Source organism: Penicillium vulpinum (assembly GCF_028829585.1).
Source record: "Penicillium vulpinum strain IBT 29486 chromosome Unknown utg000004l_segment0_segment0, whole genome shotgun sequence".
NCBI classification, from domain to species: Eukaryota; Fungi; Ascomycota; class Eurotiomycetes; order Eurotiales; family Aspergillaceae; genus Penicillium; species Penicillium vulpinum.
The window spans coordinates 1,209,613-1,229,824 of record NW_026643244.1 but is presented as its reverse complement, the minus strand read 5'-3'; the positions used below and the strand labels follow the sequence as shown (position 1 = coordinate 1,229,824).

The window sequence follows — 20,212 nt, the reverse complement described above, 5'->3', positions numbered from 1 at the left end:
ATTGATTGTTACAGATGCATTTTTGGGTGGAGATGCATTCAAAATGATATGACTAAACACATGTGAATACTGAAAAGATAATGCCCTGCGCGTTGCGGCCCAATTTGTTGTTCATCGGAGTTTCAGAGTTGATCTACGAGGCTAGAACTTCCGCCTTGTTCGACTTACTTAGTTTAGACAGTGGGATTTGAGTGATATCAATTTCAATAAGATATATTAGGTAAGTTGTTGTTACTGTGGTATTGATGGCATCATAGGCAAGAAGTCGAATATATCATTCTGCCCCTCCTCGAACAGACCAAAGGAATCTGCAATAGAATTCGACACAGTCCAGTTCGGTGCCTCCATCGTGCCGGATAGCCGAGATACGGGCGCTCTGGCCATTACAGATGGGTCACCGCTTGGCATTGAGACCATGTTTGAATCTTTATCTGCCTGAATGGTCGGGCCAGTTCTGTAGCGGAGATCATCGAGGGGACCCATTCCCGATGAAGACGGGCCGTTTATCATGGGATTATCAGCTCTCTCGAATGGTGGGCCCTCATTTTGATCATCCATGAGGGGTAAATCTGTACTATGACTGCTTTGCGGACGCTGACTGGCAATCAAGGCACGTGCATAGTTCACGAAGATGGAAACAGTCCGGTGAATATCGGGATACGGGGGTTGTTTGAGGAAATCACAGATCTTCTCTGCTCTTTCAAGCAAAAGACTTTGATTGATCAGATTCGGACGCCATCTGGCGATCCGAAGAGCGAATGTCGCTAAACCCATATTATTAGTAAATTGTATGTTGCTAATTGAGGAAATGATCAACTTACTGACGAAAGCGATTGTGAGGGCTGGATATGTTGGTGCCCACGGTAATTGACAGCGATAGGATGGCTCGTTGATCAAAATACCTAATTGTTCCATGATGGTTGCCACAAGGGACTGCCACAGATTCATCACATCCTGATCGAGGATTTCGGTACTTGAATTCGTGTACGTCGGTTGTAACTTTTGAATCCGTGCCAGAGAAGCACAGAAAACAAAAATCCTAGCATAATTAAGCATGTTCTTGAGGCTGCTGCGTTGAAAGGCTCCTATATGGAAACCATTATCTTCAAATTATACAAGTCAGAAATAATCCAGATTGTGAGTATATTGAACGCAAGAAAGGACAGCTTACTTCCATGAATTTCATCCCACGTCGTCCACCAATTTTGCAGTCTCGTCATAATGGCCGGTAGTTCCGTGGACATAATATCGCCAATAGTTGAAGTATTATCAATAATGATACGAGAATTACCTGCCACCTGTTAGAAATTCGACACATAGATTGCGCTTGCAGTTTTGTTCGCCTTACCTCGAAGTTGATGAAGCTCAATGATACACACAGTACGCATATCACAGGGAAGAGAGAGAGGATAGTCGAGGAATCTGCGCAGTTTTACCACGTCTACCTCGCCAATGCGTGATTTGCGTCCTGTACCAGATGCGACGTCCAACTCCAATGTGAAACTGATTAACCAGGTTCTTGTCTGCCATACCAATTCACGTTCAGCCATGGAAGCCGAAAGCGAACTTCGGGGTACATTCTCTTGGGAGAGCAAAGTGTCCAAAGATTTCTCCAATCCAGAATCCAAGGCAGTGCGAAGAATGAGGGCAATGGAGAACCATGTTTTTTCGGAGTAGGCAGCTAGAAGAATCATTCCTTGGACTGTTTCTAGTTTGGTAGGTCGCTCGAAGAAGCTGTCTTCGGCCAAACGTTGTGCCTCGTCTTGTAGAACACGCTGCATATGCGTGTCTCCACGTAAATCTGTTACTGCGCGACTAGCCAGGTAGATAATCACTGTAAAGCAAAACAAGGACCTTGAACGGACAGAATCGAATGTATCTCTAATCGGATCAAAAAGAGGCAAGAAATTTTTCGATCCTCCCGTAAACCTAGAGCACAGTTTGATCAGATTATGATACACTGCAATTCCATTTGGCTGTTGGTTTCATACCTCTCATACATGATACGAGCAAGCTCCTCACTGACGATTCCTCTTGCGACGACATCTCCAGTGGGATCACCCTTAGTCGAGGTTTCCATAAATATCTTGCTCTGTTAGTTCAATGCCAATTTTGTAAGTGGTTTAACTGTGACTCACATCATTAGTGCCCAGCAAATTCACAGACATAGAGTGTACCGCTGATGCAGGCGCGATCATTTCATTTGGGCTGAGCTGCTGAGAGTCTGGTCCGTTCGCATCAGATGTGTAAGACCGCTGAAGGCTGCTCAATCCAGTAGAATCAGGTAATGGGTCAAAACCGCCATCTTGCACGGTGGCAGGTGAGAACCCCTGATCTCTTGACGACGGAGTGTGATATCCGGTCCTTGGGCCCAACGGTGAAGCAGTATGGTTTCTTTGATGGAATATTAGCTCGCTGCCTTCATATGCAATATCGATAGTTCAATTGTCACCTTGAGGGAGTTGTTCTTTTTCGTCGACGGTCACTTCGTCTCCGACCATCATCAATGGGGTCCAAGATGCAATCCCGGCCGGTAGAGCGGCAGCGGAAGCAAGGGACTTGATTGCGCGCGTCACATCGCATCTTTTGTCTTCTGCACCAGCGACATGCTTTGAAAAAGCGAATCGGGACATTTTCGGCCCGATACACAATTTCCGGCCCCCTTTCGCTCATGGTTGCCGTTTGTTAATGCAAGTCTAACAACTAACCAAGCCTAACTAAGCCTCCTAGGAACAGAATCAGATATCGGGTCCCAGTCGGCAAAGATCTGCCAATGCGTATCGTCTCGATCGTGGACTGTGGCTTAGTCTAATGCCTGTCAACTGCCTGATGGGGCTATGTTTGCCGGTCAACGAAAATCCGGTCACGTGCACGGTTGGCTCTTCCCCTTTTGGAAGGTCAAGAACGCCAACAACGCCTCGTGTGGAGGTAAGAAGAAATTATCTAAAAATCTTCACAAAACTGCCGTTAATTCATCTGCAAGTCATTTCAAGAGAAAGAAATTCCCCACAACCCAAGAAAGAAGAATGATGAGTTCCTGGTGGATCAGCCCAAGAGAGGACAACTAGTATGTAGATTGCCATGCGAAGAGAAGATTGAGAGGAGTCACCTGACCACCAGCGTTGTTTGGTCTTTCCGACGTCATATTATTAGTAGTTTTCCAAGGGCTATTTTTGTCATAAGCCTCTTGCTCATTTTGAACCTCTTGTTTACCCCACTGTCATTGCGTTGGTACCTCGGAGCGCCTACGTTGCGCCGCCTCGAAATCTTTATTTCCTGCCGATCTACGGATCGAGCACTAAAAGTTCAAAAGCACTTAGCTCACTTTGGCATCCGTAATCAATGCCTTAGGACTTCAAGGTCCCAACTTCAAGTGGTCTATCATCAGCCCTTCAACGCATGCCTATTGTCGTCAATAGTAGAGAAGTAGACCACAGTATATACGTCGTACATTGTGACTTAGCGTTTTAGACACTAGTTCCATGCATCCTTGAAAATGGCTCTACTAGCGAAATATAACGCAACTCTTCAACTCATTGAATCCGCCTCGCTCACACCCATCGAGCACTCAATCTGGAGAGCTTTTCTGAACGAGGCCGTCGATCCAGAGCATGCTGCTTGCTATATCTGGGAAAGGATTCATGATTGCCCCGATTTTTCGACAGAGCAAGTCCTACATGAGTTAAAAAATTGACTGGAAGCGACTGGTTACGAATTTTCAGTCGAAACCGAGCGCGTCCCCACTGGCTCCTGTATCTCCACTAACCATAAAATCAGTCATCAGACGAGACTTGGTCTCATCCCAAGCATGCGCACTCGTTGAAACTCGAGAGAACTCACACTGTCTTATGTTGAACAAGAAACCATCAGGCCCCAACGTATCCCTTCAGTTCGATCATGTCTGGGTGATTCCACCGAGCCTTTTTGATGAAAGTGACATGGATCCGCAAGTAGATATTTATAATAACCTTTGGTCATGGCCTAGAATCAGAAATTTAACTAATTTGACGAACTATTAAAGGGTCCTCTTTATCCTCTCCTGCGGGGTTTTTTGACCCCTACCAAAAAATCCGAGCTTCAGACAATTTTACAGACTAACAAACTGGAATCTCAGCTCAGAAATCTATTTCTACTCTCTCCTAGCGTTCATTTGGCATTCCGGAATGGAAAAGTCCAAATACTTCCGCCAACAAATACCCCCGATCAGTGGAACGATGAAACCGAAACCAGAATCAAAACTCCCACCGAAGTTTATGTCAGTACTTCCTGGAATCTGATCGTTCCCACAGCACTTTCAGCTGACTTGGTGTCAATCTTTTGTGTCCAGACTGTTTCCTGAGCCTTACGGGCGACTTTTTCTTAGCTATGGTAGCCACTGGAAGTCAACAATGCAAATTTTCATCATGGAGAGCCAAGACACCAATTAGCCTCTTCCAGATCCATTCTTATTACTAACGCATCACCGAGTCGCAACTTTTTTGCATCTGTTTCATGTTGAAGAACGAATCGCCGAGTGCCGACCCTCGCCCCCTTTGTGTATGATACAAATAACCCCGTTACTTATAGAACTCTAGTGCTAATTTCTTTCCTTGTGATAGTCCGCTTGAACAGACCAACCCAAAAGATACTACACTCACTCTGGCGCCTCGTGCCTCACTTCATACGTGTGCAGTGTTAAATTACGCTCTTAAGACTAAGCACCTATCTATACCCAGAGTATTTTGGCGGCCGCGTGAGCCAGTTGCCGTTCGGATTATACACAAAAGACCCCAATCGCAATCCTAATGAGGGAGAGACATTAAGGCTGGTGGAACGGTATACTTCGATCCCCGCACCCCTTTGGGTAGACGACTACCAGAGCACGTGCCCCGTTCTTATCATGACAGCCGCACCTGGAGAACCCCTGGATGAAGTTTTTCACCGACTCTCATACTCGGAGCGCAAACAACTATCGACAGATCTGAAGAACGCCTTATCGCAACTACTTTCTATCCCAAATCAGACTTTTCACCTCTTCTCCAACAGTCATGGCGGCCCGCTATTTGATTATCGTTTCCCCTCGGGCGTATGTGGTCCGTTCCACCATATTTCAGATTTCAATTCCTTTCTTGTTCATAAACATGTGCTCAATGAGACGAAGAAAGATATTGCCGCTGTCCACGCACGTCAGTACCGGTCTATATTCACCCATGCGGACCTGCAACCCCGAAATATTATCATCGACGAAGGGCGGCTGTCTGGAATCGTGGACTGGGAATGTACCGGCTTCTATCCTGAGTACTGGGATTTTACAAAGTTTTTTTATACGGTACGGGCAACCTGGGAAATACAATTTGTCATTTTTGAGGCATTCGCGGGAGAGGAATATGAGGAAGAGTTAGGAGCTGAGAGGTTATTGTGGCGTGACACGCCGTTCGGGTGTTGATACATTGTCGCAGTTTGTGCATATAACTATTATGGAGTATCCAAGTACCAATATCAATCTCTTATTCTTTCTTTTACCAGATTTCCCACAGAAATTCAGATGACAGTAGAAATTCCATATAAGATGTACGTGATTGACGTCTCCACATACGATCTCCCATTAGGAGTGTGTTGCAGCCTCAATCACAATTACCACTCCATTCTTTCTCGGGTATGGAAACCGTCAATTGCACAGTTTGTTATATCTGGACTTCTAACACGCACTTCCAGACCAGTCACACGTGCGTCAGGTTCCTCGGAGCGTGTCTCTCGCATCTTACCCCAGCTCAGTATTTTTCACCCCTAATCCCAGGTCATAATTTGATCGGCATACAATGGTTCAACTCCAACGGTCACGCACATCGGTGGGGATTCCCTCGGGGGGGATCGATTCGGTCTCTCCTGCGGCAAAATCCGAGCTTGCAAAGCGATCCGCATGGCGACTAGCTGTGGTCTTTTGTTGTTGAGGTTTATAGGATAGCTGTTAGCGATTAGATGGTTGAATATCGTTTGCCGTTTGCTGTCTTACCGGAGTGGGAGTTGTGGCTTGCATGTACATTGCATTGCTGTCTTCATGGATAATGGCTGGGAATTGGTTGTTAGCATTGGGTATATCGAGAGGTGGAGAGGTGGATGCGCTTACTGACATCTAATACTGAGATCGAGATAGTGAATAATCCACAAAGAATTATCCGATTTCTCGGTTAATCCTATTGAGAGCGAGGCCAGAGCGGCAGCTGGTCACAACAAAAAGATGGATCTTACAAGCATATCGAAGGTCCATGGGTCCCTAGGTACGTGTACTGTATTCAAGGAAGGAACTAGCTGGTGATAATATTCAACGGCCCGGGGGTTGACCTGTAGACGCTGTATACCAATGGTAAACGTGGGAAATAGCTTCCTGCTCATTCCGAAACTTCGAAGTCGCAAGATGGGGAGACAATGTATACCAATATGCAGCTTTGAAAAAGGAAAAAAAAAAAAACTCTTCGACCTATTCTCGTTTGTGTCACACGACTGCCACTCCTGTTACCTGTTACAGAGGGTCATAACTATGCGTGTTGTTAGCGAATGCCTCACGCAGCCCAACCCCCTCGGGGCTGTCCAGGTGGGTCGAAGCACCTGTTAGGACCTATTTACTTAGCGACAACGCCCTGGCTCGAACACGCAAGCTCGCCTGAATAACCAGCCGGTGTACCCTCGGGAGTACTACCAGACCAATACCGCTAAGCCAGCGGGGCTTGAGAATTGACAACTCTTGTTGGATGTTCATTATAATTGGCCTTTTTTTACTATTTCCAGTGATCTGATTGGCTGGATCTTGCTTGGCCTAATACGGTGATTCTGAAGCTATTCAGAGTTCTGAGGTCCACTTAGTTTCAGATGCCTTTTGAAGCTATTGCGCCCCAGTATTTGTCTCCATTGCGTCTATCCCCGTCATCCCCGTCATTTCTATCTATTGGCTTCGTGAGGCCATTCGCACCCTTTCCAAGGTGGTTTGTACCCCACCAATTCCTACAGGCCATCCATATATACTAGACGGTTGAAGCTATTTCCTGTCTCGTACCTTCCCCTTGTTCTTTGTCGACCTTCCTTGCCCTGGAACAATTCCCATCACAATTATTGACGTTATTCCCATCCCCTACTTCCTCCCCAGATCCAATTCCCATTTTCTCTGAGGCTATTTCCTTCTATGCCTTCCTTCCTTTCCTTCCCATTTTCATCTATCCCATTCGTTCCTTCCCATAAATACACGTAGATCCCTTCCATTTGACTTCATTCTCGCTCTCCTTCCTTTCCAATAAAGTTGTTTATCTCAGTCATATCCCCTCGCCGTTCACTATTTCACTTTTTCTCTCACTCCACCACTTTGATTCCCCCCCCCCCCGATTGACACAACATTCCTCTTCAATATGCACAATTTTGGAATTTACTGTTACTTCTATTCTTATCACAGGAACACATGAACTATATGAAAATCAAAATAATCACCTTCGAGGTCGTCATACTTTCAACGGCCGAAACGGGAAAGTTGGTGCCGGAGAGGCCCCACTGTACCCACATTATGGCCTTGGAATCGATTATCTAATGGCCAGGAACTTTCCAAAGAACCTTGGAGCGATTTAGCTGCTTCTTTCTTTATTCATCGTTTACCTATTGCTATGGAACTCTCTAAATCGCTTCACCAGGACAAAGTCTCAAACGTCCGACTCTCAAATAACAATCGAAATCTGATATATACCGAGGGGAAACTCGATGACGGTAGTTTCTCCCCCGTGTAGAGTTACCACCCTAGCAAGATCAACAGTAACAAGTTGCGATCTTGAAGCTATTCACACGGACTGAATAGGCAATTATCGGGGCTTAAGCGTGTGGATATTAATTCGTGTTTTCATTGGCTGGCTCGTATGGCGTGACCCACTATGCAGCCTCCACAGGTGTCGTAAAGTATGGATGTTGTAAGTACGGAGTACAGATCGGATATTGTGGGATCAGACCAATAAGCTCTCCAAGCAATTTGTTCGACTCTATGAGTAGAAGCTATCATTAGAATACAGCACAATATCATTGTGGAAAGCTATGAAAGCTATGTGAATGGAAGAAAGGAATGTGATCAACGGGGAATATATTCAAACAGGCTGGGGGCTATGTCAATTAATTGACAATAAAATCTCCTAAAATAACATCCTTCCCACGGTAAGGCTTTTTGGCCCAGGGACGGGCTGGGATCTAATATTAATACGGCAACACATCACCATTGATTGGACCTTGACAGGATCATTTCCCCGCTAAGAGATAGTACTTCGTATCTTGGACCCCCTTTCCAACTATGCCAAGATCCATAGAGCCTCCTGAGTTTATATCTGCTGACACCCCGAGAATGAATCCTCTTGATGTTCACAAATTTCCAAACAAAATCCACTCGCACAGAAGAGCACAGTACCATAAAACGTTAGCAGAATAAAGGTATAAATGAATCCCGACAGCCCAGTCAGTGATTCTAACTTACACCGATTACACCAGAAATCATGGATATTACACACGCCCAATCTCTCCCCACGCTCCCAAAAGCAACGCAAGCCTCAACCAACTACTGCATGTACTACATCAAGGATGGAGACGCCCGCAAAAATGAGACCGAGGCTCTGGCAGCATGCTGCTCGCCCAATTCAATCCAAGAGGCATCGCAAAATGCCCAATGGTGCGAGATCCCCGACCGATTTTTCCAAGGCCTGCCTGAGCCAGGCAGCGATGACAATCAGGCTAGTCACTGGCTGCAGGGTAATTTTACTCTCTGCCAGATGAAACAAAATCCAGACTTGGAAGTCCAATCGAATTACTGTTCTCTGCCCAGATATAATCCACATCTTAGTGCGGCTGCTTCTTTTCAAGGGCAGCAGCAGCTGCTTGGTTTATGTCTGGTTCTCTGGGTCTGGGTCTTTTGTCGCTGAATTGGGGGTAATGGAGGAGGGAAACGATATTCGACGCTTTTAGTAATTCTTTGAATGAATTTTTGTGGCGATCAACATTGCTATTCATGTATACTATGCAATCATCAAGTTCAAAGTACATCACAAGCTGCAAACTAATAGTGATCTGTGAACAGTGCCCTATTTAAGCCATTGGCAACATATATAAATCCGCGAGGAACTATATAGGTATCCCGACTACGTTCTACTAAGGTGTTGTACCGCTTCAGTGATATTCACGAAGAGAAGCTAGAAGCCGATAGGCTATTGTGATATGACTCGCAGTGTTGAGTACGCGGCATCGTGTTTGATAGTGTTTTTTTCTAGAAATTTTCTCTTTTTTTTCTACTGTCGCACTCCTTTTGATAAACCAGACTCTAGCCTTGATCTGAAGTGCCAAGAATTTCGAGTAGATCCGGCACAAGGCGAGGTTTCCGCCGAAGTACCAGAAGCCCGGATGGCTAGTGGGACGCCACATCTGAACATTATAATCAGCATGCATTCCAGAAGTACCCACAATAAATGGCAGCTTACACCTTGAAGCTCTCCTTCTGCATCCAAACCCCAAACATCAGAACACCGATCCGCAACTTTGTCACCCAAGACTTTCCTGACTGTCGTGCGCATACTATCATATCCGGTGGCAAGGACAACAATATCCGCTGGTAGGGAGTCACCGTTCGCTAAAAGCAGCTCGCGTTTCCCAATGGCATTGATACCACCCCGGGTTATGGTTGACCTTGATCTAGCCATCGATGATAAGCTGACTGCATCCGACGTCGATATAGTAACCTCCACCGCGAGTGAAGTATGCGCGCGTAAGACCAGCCCCATCTTGTCCGAAATCAAGTTCGAAACCGACCCGACGCAGTCCGTCTAGCGTTTCCTTTTCGACGTCCGCAATGGTCTTCGTCATATGTACGCTCAACTCGAGTTGAACTGGCCAGGGAAGACTCTCGGAGACATTGTCACATTGTTCGGTTGGTGGACTAGACGGTTGATATTAATATGGGTCTGTGAGATAATAGGATAGGACAGAGATGGGAAAGACTCTGACAACGTACCCGCCATCTTCGTGCAGTCCACTGTGCATCATAAATATACCCTTCTCGGCGGTTATAACATATGTCCCACTGCGCTGCAGCAGAGTGACATCTGCGTCGTTTTCATAAAAGTTCTGTGCGATGTCGTGACCACTGTTACCGGAACCGACGACAACAACCTTCTTACCACGAATTTCGCTTTCTGACGCATCGCGGTGCTGGCTACTATGATACACACTACCTAGGAAATATTCTTGTCCTGGGAAAGAGGGAATCCTAGCCTTCCCTGAGTGTCCGGTACACCATACAAGGTGACGAGGCCGGACTGTACGTTGGGACCCATCGCCGCGCGCGAGGACAACCGTCTACTGGCCTGCAGCTTCGTCGTAGTCCGCTGAGACGACTGAGGTCTGCATCCCGACATCCAACTCCATGATGCTGGCGTATGCTTCAAACCAATCACCCAGTTTGTTTTTCGGTGTAAATTATGGCCAGTTTTGCGGGAAAGGAAGGTATGCCATGTGTGTATATTCGACTGCATCGTGCGTGACAAGTGTCTGCATTTCGAAAATCAGTATTTCTCTCCATAGCAGATTTTGTTCCTCCAGTGCCACGTACCCAATAACGGTTGCGCCGGTTATCTCCAACTCGCTCATTTTGATCGGTAATCAGGTACGAAATTCCGGGGCTCTGCAAACGAGCACCCATATTCAATCCAGCTTGGCCTATTGACCAGTTAGCGTTCAAACCGCCGACAATAATCCTAAAAAGGGAATGTGTTACCAGCCCCGATAACCAACGTAGCAGGCTCCTTATCCAAAAAATTCTTCTGTCGACTCCTGCGCTCGATCCGTGTACCCCCAGCCAAGTCACCAGGCATCGACTCCGTCGTTCCCTCCGCCCGACGCTTCCCGAGTGGCTCCCGAGACGAGCTAAGCTCCTGCAACGACGTATACACAGTGTAGGCCTTCCAAACTCCATTCTCTGCTTGGGTTAGACGCAACATGCCCGTTCCAGTGCCGACGGCAGTCTCGAAGAAGAACATGGAAGATACTCAGCTCAACCCGTCGACGACATTCTCCAGGCGTGGCTGAAACTTGCCCGAGTCCTGAAGTTGGAAGTTGGAAAGTTGTGCGTTGGTCTGTAGCTTGCGCAGGAAACTCTGGATCTCAGTGGCGGTGTGTACGGTGCGCATGTCCCAGTCCAGCGCCAGCATGTCGCGCCACCAGGAATCGACGTGGAATAATTGATTGATGTTCAAGTTCTCTGGGCGGGAGAGCTCGACTTCGAGAGACGTGAGCCATTGTTGGGCGATGCTTTGCGGGTCGGAGGGTATGTCGGAGGGCGTCTTGGGGAGTTGGATGATATGTGGGTTTCCACCCGTTAATGTCGTTGCCATTTCGGGGATGGTTGAGTATATTTGCTTGGTTTTTGATTGAATGGGTGTTATTGAGGTGAAGTCCAGGAAGTGATGGGAAAATAAGCTTTTTGTTTCAATTTTGCATCCTCGTTGTCAGTTTTTACACCCTCTGTCTCCCCCTCAATTTCCATTCTGCCGCATAATCCTGCCACAGGCAGCTGAGCCAAGCTACACGGCGTGCCTCTGAGAAGGGCCCATGTGGAACATGTAGTTCAATACAATATCCAGGTGGAGTTGACCATCATCAGTCACCCCGGCCTCCTTCCCGAGATCCTGGGGAAGATCGGAATTAGGCCTCCCGAGCTGACAACCTAGGCAGGTTGGCCGAGCGGGTCAGCCCTAACAGGACAACCCGGCGATCAGTCCTGCAAACTTGCCAAACATCATTTCTACAGGGTCATTTACTAGTCTACGTAGTATGGTCACGTAGGCTGTATTTACAATTGTAGTTATGAATCTCATATTCAATTAACAGATCTAGAGTTATGATAACATTGAGGTCGAACGGGATATGGCTTTTCTTGACTTTCGAGGATCGCGCGATGTAGAATCATAATACCATGAATTGATCTCATTTAACATCATAGTCTATGCACTTCAACCTTCTCCTAAAAACATTGCCTATGGCACCAATGAGGATAAAGAGCGATCCACATGACCACACTCTGCCTTTGTCTTCTAGGATAGCAAGCAAGGCGGTATAATTCTGCCGGAAATTGAGGTCACATAGCACAGAACGAATAAGCATTTCGCCCTTCGGGCTTCGGGGCATACGTGTGATGAAAATATACAGAGAAGATTAGCATGGCCCCTGCGCTAAGGATGACACGCAATCAAAGAGAAGCTACCTAATTTTTTTTTTCTTTCGAGGCCTTTATTTAAGATCAAACGGTGTGGGTCTATCTCTTTGGTGTTTGATTGGTCTCACAATAAGGTCACGTGAGACTCAGCCTTGGCACTCAAACGTCGTGGGTTCGAAAACGACTGCACGCGATTGGCGCGAAGCTTAGTGGGTCTGTGTCTCCACAATGCCATGTAGCAACCTTTGGATGCCACTCTAGATGCCTTTTCAGAGTATGTCAATAGTGTTGAAGAACTGATCTCATGCTCATATGTTGATACCTTATTGGCAGCTGTGTGTGGTATCTGTGGCCTAATTCATCATCCGGATATTGCGAACCAGTTCTGTGTCTTCCCTGAAATACCGCTCATATTGTAATTTGTTTTATTTTTGAATTCCATGAGTACTTAGTCATTTTGAAGCAAACTGACAGTATCCACATACGATTGATAGAAAGTTCCACGGCCCACATTCCGAATGCACTCAATCTACGTGTGTTTCCACCTGCATATCGATTGAATCGCCCCAAACCGGGATCTGAGACTAGGCACTATACTACTTCTGACAACATTCTTTCTACATCTGATAGATATAGTCATGAGTGCTTGTATGGATAGTCCCTGTTTGCAAAATATGCCAACTATTGAGATTCAAGTTCATGTCGCACTATATATATTGGAGCCTGGAATATCTGAGCGTAATACTCAAATATAGTGGTCTTTTTGGCCTGGTGTGTAACTCGCCAGTCCACGGGCAGGTTGTAACAGATGAAACCATTCTAATGTAATAGGTCAGGACTGTTATCTATATATTCTGCTCATCTCGAAAAAAACCCCACCTGAGAGCTGTGAAGGACTTGGTCTCTTAATAATGATCTTCACTGTCTAAAAACAAATATGGGATATTTGGTTTATATTCACTTGAGATCTTACTATATAAAGTGGACCCATCAAGTCATGTCTTCCCAATCCTGCATGAATTTTCGTATCCACTTCCATAATTTGGAGAAGTGACGAACATATCTTTCAGAAGTCTGGGTAGATGATTAGCTGCATACTGGGCTTTCCATTCAGACACGAAAGTTAGCTTCTTATAAGAGGTATTGCACAGGATCCTGTCCAGGACTATGTGCAAATTTCCGGAGAGCAGCAAAGAGGTTTTAATCGCCAATTGAGTCAAAGGTTAGGAGCCAACTCAATCTCCGGCAGACTTGTTTAGGAAGGAAATAAAGATAGCCTGGTTGAAACTTCCCGTCGCAGGACGTTCATTTGGATTAGAAGCACGTGGGATTTGCGACACAGAGCTTCAACATCAAATGTCGTATTTCTTCTACTCCGGAACGAGGAAAAAAACCAAAAGACACCCGTGTTTCACTCATTTTATGCGTTAGAAATAAATACAATATTTACCAATAGTGTGCATATGCAGGAATACTGCTTCTGATTTTGGTAAGTGGCAAAGGTAGGAATTATCTCGCAAGAACTCTACCTAGCGGAGTAATTATTGGGCTCAAGTGCGTAGTAGTACTGAGGTCCGTAGTACTACCTACATATATCTCTCAGCAAAAATAGGCAAATACTCCATATTTTGACACTAAAATCTGTACAGTACTACTTATATTTATATTTACTCCGATTATGCTTTTGTCATGCGGTGGACACCTGAACTGCGCACTCAGGGGGTTGATGAAGAGTATATGTACTGTGCTCCCCCAATAAAAGAAAAAGGATCTCATCCGTTTTCAACTCATTTTCTCACGCCCTTTCTTACCGCTGAACACTAAAAATGGAGAATTCGAATTTGGGCTCGAAATACACTTGCAAGAGCTTCAGCCCTTTAGGAAATAATAGTACCATTTATGCAGGCCTGATTGTCGACGCTGTGCTCGACTCGGCTATTTTAAAGGGAAAACTCACCGAGTTGATTGGATTATGGCCAATACTTGGCGGTCATTTGATCGAAGACGTGAGTGCATCTTCCCGCTACTACGGCCTGCTTATATCCATTTCTAGACAAAACCATGGTCCTTCACCTGTGGCTCTACTGCCGATTACGCCAGTAGGGATATTGACCAACCACTGGCTACTTATCTTCCAATCCATTATAACCAACATTTCAATGGGCCGCAAATCATGGAATGCCCGGAAATATTTGCAGTTGATGAGAAATTCATATTCAATGTCTCTCCCAGCCTCACAAACAGTTTCCGCCTTCGTGTTACTCTTCTTCGAGATGCTACGTTGCTCTGTTTTGGAATCTCACACCATATATGTGACGGCAATGATTGTTGGGAAGTTATTAGAGCATTTTGTGACCTATTGTCTAATAAGCCAATTCCTTCTTTTGTCCTTCCACCTGATGCTGGGGATGTCCGAATGTCTGATCTGATGAAAGTCGAAGATGAGTGTTCCGAAGCGGAATCGAATTTCCACTACCAGATGCATGCAAAAAGCTATGACAGCGGAATATTTAAGCTAGCACTGATTGTGTGGCGCGTGCTACTGGCGATCCTTGCTGCAAAGTTCGGATTTCGCGAGGAGCTGGAACCCAAATTTATCTATATTCCAGGCCCATGGGTCGACAGATTACGGGTAAAATCACAGGCAGAACTGAAAGATTGTTCCCCCGATATCAAACTCACGCGAAATGATGTTATCGCCGCGTGGTATCTGAAATGCGTCTATTCTCCTCAACCTAATACTGCACCACCTAATCCAGTGGACTACTTTGGGATTATCAACTTTCGTCGCTTTATTGAGCCCCCAAAGGCTGGAACATACTACATCCGTTGTAGTATTTTAGCTCTTCGGTGTAAATTCTCTACTCAACAGCTGAAAGAAGAGTCAGTTGCTGAGATTGCACGGAAAATACGGCTCAAAACACTGCAATATACGTCCACCGGATCCGTCAAACAAAGCCTTCGGTTCTCGGAAGATCATGCATCCAAGAATCTCTCATTAAAGTTGCAAGGCACTGGAAACCTTGGGCTTGCTGTGGTATCCCACTGGACAACCTTCGATTACACGGGTCTTGAGTTCTCCGGTGCTAGTCTCAATGGAAAAAGAGCGCCAGTCGTATTTGTCAATCCTATGATTGTAAACACATGGAGACTAAACATAATACCTGTGGCTGTCGTCACAAAAAATGGGTCTCGAGGCTACTGGATTCGTGCTACGAATACATCAACTGGCTGGGAACGGTTCGCCCGATCTAATAGCATAGAAAGTCTGTTCCCTACGCAGTGATGGAACTTTCGCGTCCTCGTTTCATTGTCTAAAATAATAGCGTAAATGATATATCTTTTCTAAGGTTCATAGTATTTTAAATAAAGCATTTTTAGTCTTGTAGCCTGTAGATCTGAGGTAAACATCTCAAACAACTATTTGTTATTTTTTTCTATCTGGGTCAGTTTTATGTCAAACGTAAAACTTCTTATTTTATGATCTGCAGTATTTCGTTAGAATTTATCTTATCCGTCTAGGGACAGAAGACGAAAAGCTGTCTTTATTATCACTAACAAGCAAGCCTAGTTAGCTCCCAAGAATTTGTCAATCACCTAGTAGACTCACAAGCCTCGCCACCATCTTTTGCACCTTCACATCACGGTTCACACATCTCTTATACCGTACTTCGTCGGTGACTCCTCTGATTCCGTTATTTCTGAGTACCTACGTCTTGCTAGTCACCCCAGTCACCAACAATATCCTTTGCGACATAAGCACCGCTTTCAATCAGCAGGGTAACAACAAGCCCCCCAAGCCATATCATTTTTGAACTTTTCAATAGCGAAAGATCGCTCATACTTCAGACGAATGCTTCCGCATCCCTGCCAACGCGAGGCCAACGTGAGGTCCTCACCTCGGCCCCGGCCCCGGCCCCTGCCCCAAACGCCATCGCCGTATAAAACAACACTGACCCCATCATGCGATACAATGGCTTTTTCAGTTAGTGTACTACATGGGCAGAAAGGCCCCTGTGAAATTCATGTACGCTAGTGGATGGGGTAAGCACCAATCAAGATCCTCCTCCTATCCTCACTTTGACACCTACCCTCTCTGAGGTCCATCTATGAGCTCTGGTTTTGTCCTCATTTGTCCCTTTAGCTTTGGATCTGTGGGCGGGTATTACTTTCTGCTTTTTATATTATCTATCGTTTTAAAGGCTTGTTGATCATGAACCCTCTCTCGGGTGCAACAAGTATTATCGCAGTGGTCGAGTTAACCAGAAGTATCGTCCAAATACGTGGAAAATATCTCAACAGTGTCAAAAACGCCGCACATGATATTCAGCGTCTCCAAGAAAAGATCGCCGCCCTTGCTCAAGTTCTTGAATCTGTCTATAAGCTGACCCATCAATCCAATGGCAACAATAAACTCACTACTACAGACAATCTAGTCCACGAGATTACAAAATGTTCCTCGACACTCGCAAAATTGAAAGGGATAATTGACCCGGAAACGACATAAAAACGAATGAGGAAATGGGGACTTAGGGCATTTAAACGGCCGCTGGCATGGTCGGAGGTAGATGATGCTATCATGGAGATTGAGTCATATAAAACAATATTCAGTTTGTCCTTGCAAGTTGATCAAATGTAACGTCCGAGCCATACCCTGATTCATTACTTCTTAGTCTCAAGTCCTAGCTCTAATATAGACTTAGGAGATCTACCAATTCGATCTATTAAAAGATAGACTTTAGCAGGCTACAGACTGCAAAGGGAGCAGTATATAACTCTTACGACAATCGACACAGTGAATGTCTCCCGGGAACCCGAGTTGATCTCCTTCGAGAAATCAAAGTGTAGGCAAACTCGGCGCACGGAAAATGTATATTCTGGGTAAACGGTATATAGGGACAGGGAAATCAACAATATCTCAAACAATTGCAAGACGCCTTAAAGAGTAACAGCTTCTCGGGGTAAGCTTCTTCTTCAAGCGAGGCGAACAGGACCGAGGAACAGCAAAAAGGCTTTCCCTAACATTAACTGGGCAACTAGTCATTGCTATACCTCAAATACTACCTCAAGTTCAGAAAGTAATTGAGGAGGACCCTAATATTTCACAGAAGGTGTTAAGAGAACAATTCGAAAAGCTTCTACTCCATCCACTACTCACAATTGAGCCGATACAAGAGGTCGCAAGCAGAGTAGTCGTAATTGATGCTCTAGATGAATGTGATTTGGAAAGTGATATAGGGATTCTTCTTAGGCTCTTACCACAAGTTCAAAATTCGACTTCCGTACAACTCCGGTTCTTATTGACAAGCAGACCTAAATTGCGGATCAGGTGATGACTATCAGGATTTAGTCCCCTATAAGATCGAAAATCCAGTGATAGAGCATGATATATTTTTATATTTTGAGGATCAGCTACTACTTCTAAAACAGAGGCACTGTTTCCCACCCGACTGGCCCGGAAGTGCAGCTACCAAGGAACTGATTGATAGAGCGGTTCCTTTATTTATTGCCGCTGTTACCTTGTGCCGTTTTATTGGTGATACGAGCTGGAACCCTCGAAAGCGACTCGAAGCGATACTCACAGACCAATCGATCTACGCGTCGAAGATAGAGGGGATATATATTCCCGTGATAAATCAACTCCTTACTGGCCAGAATCAAACGGAGTCACACCAATTACTTGATGAGTTTAAGGAGATAGTCGGGATGATTATCATTCTAGCTACGCCGCTCTCGAAACAAGTGGGGAAAGAGCCATTCGATGTCAAATTTCGATTGGACCAGCTTCACTCGGTGCTCATAGTACCAACCGATTTTGACAAGCCTGTTAGGCTTCTCTATCTAGCATTCCGAGATTTTCTTTTAGATCATCACAAAGATAGGAACAAATTCCAGATCAATTCGAAAGATGCAAACCGGCGCCTTACAGCGGGATGCCTTCGAATCATGCAGAATAACCTGAGGAAGAATATCTGCAATCTACCCAGCGAGGGCACAGAATACAATCAAATCAGCAAGGATTTGATTCAAGATACCATTCACCCGGAGCTAAAATACGCTTGTCGATATTGGGTACATCATCTGGTACAATGCTCAGATTTGGCCAAGATGATGAATGATGCTTTCTTGTTTCTCCAGACGCATTTTTTGCATTGGGTGGAAGCAATCAGAAACACTTGGTATTCTTGATCAGCTCCAAACAGCTATATTGGTAAGTTCGGAATATATTTATACCTGATGTCACATCAGCGCTAACAGCTTCAGGGCGACGACTCTTCTGAAATGTTAGATTTCCTTCGCGATGCAAAGCGCTTTATTTTGAAAAATCGCCAGATTTTTGATGAAGCGCCCCTTCAGGTGCATTCTGCAGGACTTATATTCGCACCCCGAACGGCAATAATCCGCAGGATGCTCGAACACGAACTTCCCAATTGGATATGCCAGTTACCACAGGTTGAGGAAAGATGGGGTGCGCTCACTCAGACACTCGAAGGCCATATAGGAGTGAACTCAGTGGCCTTCTCGTCCGACGGCCGCCTACTAGCGTCCAGCTCTAGTGTTCACCGAGTGCACCTCTTGGACCCGGCGATAGGTGCGCTCACGCAGACCCTCGAAGATAAGTCAGGAGTGACCTCAGTGGCCTTCTCCTGCGACGGTCTACTAGCATCCGGCTCGACTGATTATACAGTGCGCCTCTGGGACCCGGCGACGGGCTCGCTCACCCACACTCTCGAAGGCCATTCAATTTCAGTGAATGCAGTGGCCTTCTCCCCTGACGGCCGACTAGCATCCGGCCCGACTGATCGTACAGTTCGTCTCTAGGACCCGACGACGGGCGTGCTCTCCTACACTCTCGAAGGACCTTCAAGTTCAGTGAACTCGGTGGCCTTCTCCTCAGACGGCCGACTAGCGTCCAGCTCTAATGATATGTCTGTCCGGCTCTGGGACTCATCAACGGGCGCGCTTATCCATATCCTCGAAGGCAATTCACGTATAGTAAGATCGGTGGCCTTCTCTCCCAACGGCCACCACCTAGCATCCGGGTATGATGATCGGACAGTCCGCCTGTGGGACCCGGCAGCGAGGGCGCTCACCCAGAATCACGAATATCATTCAAGTGTAGTAAGAGCTTTGGCGTTCTCGCCTGACGGCCGCCTCCTAGTGTCTGGCTCTAGTGACGGTTCACTCCGTATCTGGGATCCGACAACGGGTGCACTCATGCAGACCCTCGAAGGCCGTTTAAAGGGTATGTGGTCCACGGCTTTCTCTTCCGACGGCCTACTAGCGTTTGGCTGTGCTGATAGGTTATTGCGCGTCTGGAACCTAGCGACGGGGGCGCTCACCCACACCCTCAAAGGTCATTTAGGCTCAGTGATAACGTTGGCCTTCTCGCCCGACGGCCGCCTACTAGCTTCCGGGTCTAATGATTGGACAGTCCGCCTCTGGGACCTAGTGACAGGGTTGCTCACCCATACTCTTGAAGTCAATTCGCAGGATGTGTGGTCCGTGGGCTTCTCGCCCGACAGCCGCTTACTAGCATCCGGCTCTGGTGATGGGTTAGTGCGTCTCTGGGACCGGGTGACGGGCGCGCTGATCCAAACTCTACAGTTTGAAGAACGAGCCACTGCACTCGAATGTTTCCATGACGGTTTATATGTTCACACCAACCTTGGTACCTTTGAAATTCGATCCAACCGTGACAGTACTTTGTACCATCAGCTTCCTGGGAGTACGAATATTTTGGTTGAAAACAATAAATGGATAAAATGGAATGGCAAAAAGGTCCTTCGGCTTCCTGCTGAGTCTTGGCCTAGCTATTCCGCGACAAATACCAATTTACTTGCTCTAGCAATAAAACATGGCCGATCTCCTTCATCAGGTTTTGCACGTAGATGGAAATTACCTTCGTTTCCGCTCTGTTTTGATTTCTTTATAAGAGAAATGCTTAGGAGAAAAGGAGAATTTATATGATCCTATCCTGATTATAATGTATCCTACAAAGTGCTAGTAAGAACT

The 20,212-nt window shown here is 46.0% G+C and overlaps 8 protein-coding genes across 8 annotated transcripts; 5 read left to right on the top strand and 3 right to left on the bottom strand.

Moving 5' to 3' along the window:
• Positions 1-231: 231 nt before the first annotated feature.
• On the bottom strand, positions 232-2,198 carry N7479_009022 (fungal specific transcription factor domain-containing protein; the record flags this gene model as incomplete). Its single annotated transcript, XM_057256715.1, has 6 exons — positions 232-764; positions 822-1,085; positions 1,172-1,291; positions 1,349-1,929; positions 1,992-2,086; positions 2,139-2,198. 6 exons carry the CDS (start codon positions 2,196-2,198, stop codon positions 232-234), a joined length of 1,653 nt encoding a protein of 550 aa, XP_057104173.1.
• A 1,298-nt stretch (positions 2,199-3,496) lies between these two features.
• N7479_009021 (Aminoglycoside phosphotransferase) lies at positions 3,497-4,427 on the top strand (the record flags this gene model as incomplete). Its single annotated transcript, XM_057256714.1, has 4 exons — positions 3,497-3,670; positions 3,702-3,950; positions 4,022-4,255; positions 4,341-4,427. The coding sequence occupies 4 exons, from the start codon at positions 3,497-3,499 to the stop codon at positions 4,425-4,427; spliced, it is 744 nt and encodes a 247-aa protein (XP_057104172.1).
• Positions 4,428-4,491: 64 nt separating this feature from the next.
• N7479_009020 (aminoglycoside phosphotransferase family protein) lies at positions 4,492-5,425 on the top strand (the record flags this gene model as incomplete). Its single annotated transcript, XM_057256713.1, has 3 exons — positions 4,492-4,534; positions 4,612-4,664; positions 4,718-5,425. The coding sequence occupies 3 exons, from the start codon at positions 4,492-4,494 to the stop codon at positions 5,423-5,425; spliced, it is 804 nt and encodes a 267-aa protein (XP_057104171.1).
• Positions 5,426-8,492: 3,067 nt separating this feature from the next.
• On the top strand, positions 8,493-8,915 carry N7479_009019 (uncharacterized protein; the record flags this gene model as incomplete). Its single annotated transcript, XM_057256712.1, has 1 exon — positions 8,493-8,915. One exon carries the CDS (start codon positions 8,493-8,495, stop codon positions 8,913-8,915), a length of 423 nt encoding a protein of 140 aa, XP_057104170.1.
• A 763-nt stretch (positions 8,916-9,678) lies between these two features.
• On the bottom strand, positions 9,679-11,021 carry N7479_009018 (uncharacterized protein; the record flags this gene model as incomplete). Its single annotated transcript, XM_057256711.1, has 4 exons — positions 9,679-9,922; positions 9,998-10,341; positions 10,595-10,701; positions 10,760-11,021. The coding sequence occupies 4 exons, from the start codon at positions 11,019-11,021 to the stop codon at positions 9,679-9,681; spliced, it is 957 nt and encodes a 318-aa protein (XP_057104169.1).
• A 9-nt stretch (positions 11,022-11,030) lies between these two features.
• Positions 11,031-11,375, bottom strand: N7479_009017 (uncharacterized protein; the record flags this gene model as incomplete). Its single annotated transcript, XM_057256710.1, has 1 exon — positions 11,031-11,375. One exon carries the CDS (start codon positions 11,373-11,375, stop codon positions 11,031-11,033), a length of 345 nt encoding a protein of 114 aa, XP_057104168.1.
• A 2,647-nt stretch (positions 11,376-14,022) lies between these two features.
• On the top strand, positions 14,023-15,482 carry N7479_009016 (uncharacterized protein; the record flags this gene model as incomplete). Its single annotated transcript, XM_057256709.1, has 2 exons — positions 14,023-14,202; positions 14,250-15,482. The coding sequence occupies 2 exons, from the start codon at positions 14,023-14,025 to the stop codon at positions 15,480-15,482; spliced, it is 1,413 nt and encodes a 470-aa protein (XP_057104167.1).
• Positions 15,483-18,604: 3,122 nt separating this feature from the next.
• On the top strand, positions 18,605-19,944 carry N7479_009015 (WD40 repeat domain-containing protein; the record flags this gene model as incomplete). The annotated part of the gene is made up of 3 exons (XM_057256708.1): positions 18,605-18,946; positions 19,019-19,868; positions 19,916-19,944. The coding sequence occupies 3 exons, from the start codon at positions 18,605-18,607 to the stop codon at positions 19,942-19,944; spliced, it is 1,221 nt and encodes a 406-aa protein (XP_057104166.1).
• Between the last annotated feature and the right edge of the window lie 268 nt (positions 19,945-20,212).